Below are 3,618 nucleotides of genomic sequence, written 5' to 3'. Positions count from 1 at the left end.
TTCATTCCTGACTGTGGGTTCGTGGAAAATCTTTTCGCATATCGATTCTTCAATGGAGTTGATGCTCGTAACCCAACATGTTTCCAGCTTCTGGCATCGTATAAGCGACTTGTAGAACCAACTAAGGTGTGAGAAACGTGTTGATGAGATTCGACCACTCTACCTGACACTATCCAACCAAAAACTGTATTTTGAAGTGTAGGACCATTCTTCGTGGCCCTTCTTCGTTCATTTTTCATCAAATCCAAGTAATACTCGGCGCCAATGATGACGTCAATCGGCTTTGACTCGTGGAAGAATGGATCGGCTAACAATTCAGAATCGGGAAGCGACATGAACGAAGGATCAAACGACGTCGAAGGTAGATGTAGTGTAAGGTTTGGTAACACGAAGAATTGCATAGTTTCTTGGAAATTCGATATTTTTGGCGAACGTGGACAGACTTCAGCATGTATGGACTTCGTCGAAACCGACTGAGCCGGCCCAATACCCTGAACTGACAAATATGTAGGCGCTTCTTTCAACTTTAGCTTGTTCGAAAACTCTTGAGACATTAGGCAATGTTGCGAACAAGAATCTAACAAGGCTCTAGCAATCTGAGCGTTACCGTAACGGTCCTTAATCTTTACAAGAGCGGTAGGGAGCAAAATATTCGAAGCAGACTTAACAGGTAGTGCTACGTAGCTTTGGCTTGTGCCTGGCGTTGGCGAATCGAATTGTGTGGTTGTATTTGGTGAATTGAGTGTTGCATTTTGTGTTTGAGTGTGTGTTTCCGTAACTATTGGCATGGTGTGATTTTGCTGTTGATAAGCTTGCTGTGGATAAATATGGGTGCTTTCTTGATTAGAGGGTTGTGCTATTGACTGTTGACTGAGTCTCGGATTCGACGGATTCGGAACGGAGGATCACGTAGCATGCAACATAGTGTGATGCCTTTGTTGACATAATCGACAACTGCTACGAGTGCAGTTCGCCGCAAAATGACCAGGCTGTAGACAATTTCGGCAGACTCGACTTCGATTGGCGGCTTCAACACGTTCTGATACTTTCAATCGAAGGAATCTCTGGCAGTGAAACGGTGAGTGCCATGCTTCGGTACAGAACGGGCATCGTGAATCCGATCGGATGGTTGTATGGCAAACTGTTGATCTTGTCTGACGTGCTTCGGATGGTGGACTTCTTGCAGAGGTGATTGATTGAAGAACTGAGCAGTGACCTTGCAAGAACAGTAGCAGCTCTTCGTACGTTGGGACCTCCTTAGACCCGTAATGCGTCTCCCATTGGCGCAATGTTGCAGAATCTAGTCTAGCGCACAACATGTAGACTAGTATTGTACTCCAGGACTCCGTATGCTCGCCGATTTTCTGCAACATCATCAAATTCTTTTCAAATTCGCTGACGAGGAAGTTCAGACCGTCGTAGTTTTCCTTTTTTAGCGATTCGAGGGCAAAAAGTGCGTCGAGATGAGCCTTGACAATTAGCTTTTTGTTTTCGTAGCGGACTTCTAGCATTTTCCAGGCGACGTCGTAGTTTGCCTCGGACAGCTCGATGTTGTTGATTTCCTTCTGTGCATCACCCTGCAGAGAGGAACGGAGGTATGTAAACTTGTCCATTTTCGTCAGATGCTCGTTCTCGTGTATGAGACTACGGAAAGAATCTCTGAACGTAACCCATTCTCTGATATTTCCGCTAAAAGACGGCAAACGAATCTCGGGTAGCTTTACTCTGGACGTATTCCCTGACACAGACTGACTCTGGTTGTTGCTGGTTGTGTTCACCCCTAAGGCATCCTTATCGCCTTGAAGTCTAAGGAGGTCACCTCGAATTGCAAAGTATCGGTCATCAAACTGCTGCAGAATTTTGTCGTTCTCTTCTTCGCGCTGTTTTGCAATCTCCCCTTTGACTTCGCTGTCAGCATCTTTCTGCTCTTTCTCGGCCGCTTCATCCAGCAACATTTCGATCTTGCTCCGAATTTCGAAAAACTCGCTGTACACTGTATCAATCATTTGCAACCTTGAGCTTAACTGGCACCGATCACTACCGATGTGATAGGTTTGGATAAATCTATCAGTACCATCAAAAATCACATATAACTGCCGCTCACGTTTTTGCAAAGCCTTCAGCGTACTTCTCGACATTGCAACACTTTTTGTAATCTGACACAGGCTTCAAAATTTCGACGAATTCAGACTTGTACCACCAGACAAGCTCTTAAACTGACACGTTGTTTCTGACACAGGCTTGATATCTGTAAATGTTCCAGACGATTTGAATTCAGACTCGATTTCTGACAAGATTTCTTCTGACTTAATTTCCGACAAGATTTCTGACAATATTCAGACAAGAATTCTGATGCTGGATGGTTTTGAGACTCAGATTCAATTTTGATAAGTTTCAGAAAAGTTTTCCGACAATATTCACTTAAGAATTCCGACACAAACTGATTCAGACTTAATTCTGACAAGTTTTGTAAGATTAACGACAATATTCAGTATTCACTTAAGAATTCCGACACAAACTAATTCAGACTTAATTCTGACAAGTTTCCTGACTCCAACTTAATCTCTTAAAGAAACTTGTATTTTCTGACAAACTCAGACTTAATTCTTCCGACACAAACTTAATTTCTGACCAAAATATCTGACTTGCACCTCAATGTGCTTCTGACATGCACCTTATGTGCTTCTGACTTAGGGTATTTGCACTTAATGTTGATCAACTCAACGTTCCAACCGATCGCGACGCGAATTACCGAGACTAGCAACCCGATATTGACAGCAGCGAGTGGGCACAACCAGTGAAAATTGCAAAGTAAAAAATGCCAATGATGAACCAAGACCAATTTATAGTTACGGACAGGGCACACACTTCATGCAATCAAAAACTCAAATCACACTTAAAATCTTTATTGATTCAACGCTATGTTTGGCCTCATGCACCAAGCCTTTAAAATACTTCCTGCTGTTCAGAATCCTGGTAGTAAACTGCTTCACAATCAGTCTCGCCGTTGTTCAAGTTGGAAGGAATGTCTGCTCCTCCAGGAATTGCAGTACAATTCAGCTTTCCTGTTGCTTCAAATGCTGCGTCGAAAGCTGGTTGCTAGAGTGAAGTACTCCGCTTCACGGGTGTCAATTTGACCACTTTTCCTGGGTTCACTTTTTTGTCCGTTTTTCTAAATGGCTGACCTTTCAGCAGAATGCACAAAATTGCATCCAAGCCAAGCTGTGGCTTTTGAAATGTTCAATATGATGCACTTCAATTGTTCGCAATAACAATCACTTAAGTCCAGCACTGCGATGGCGATTTTGTGAACGCAAAATGGTTCACACTTTTGCTGCTTCAATACTTCACTTAAGTCCGACTTTTATGTTCCGGAACCACTTTCCGGACGGTCATCCGGCTCGAAGGACCAAATGTTTAGGCACCGGAACACTAATCGGATACGATTAAGAAAACTCGCGAATTTGACTTCAACTTAAAACGACAAGTTTATTTTGGTTCGATTTGGGGGGTTTTATTTTGGCGATGTAGTCTACACGGCGGATTGGTTTGGACTGTCTGTCTACACTTGTGTTGTACAAAAAGTGTCGAATGGTGGAACAGAATACATAACAAATA

The 3,618-nt window shown here is 43.0% G+C and overlaps 1 protein-coding gene across 1 annotated transcript; it reads right to left on the bottom strand.

Moving 5' to 3' along the window:
• Positions 1–905: 905 nt before the first annotated feature.
• Positions 906–2,138, bottom strand: LOC129752266 (uncharacterized). The gene has a single exon (XM_055748053.1). The coding sequence runs from the start codon at positions 2,136–2,138 to the stop codon at positions 906–908; it is 1,233 nt and encodes a 410-aa protein (XP_055604028.1).
• Positions 2,139–3,618: the final 1,480 nt, after the last annotated feature.

This window comes from Uranotaenia lowii, chromosome 3 (assembly GCF_029784155.1).
Source record: "Uranotaenia lowii strain MFRU-FL chromosome 3, ASM2978415v1, whole genome shotgun sequence".
NCBI classification, from domain to species: domain Eukaryota; kingdom Metazoa; phylum Arthropoda; class Insecta; order Diptera; family Culicidae; genus Uranotaenia; species Uranotaenia lowii.
The sequence above is the reverse complement of the archived record's forward strand: the minus strand, read 5'-3'. Positions and strand labels throughout refer to the sequence as shown.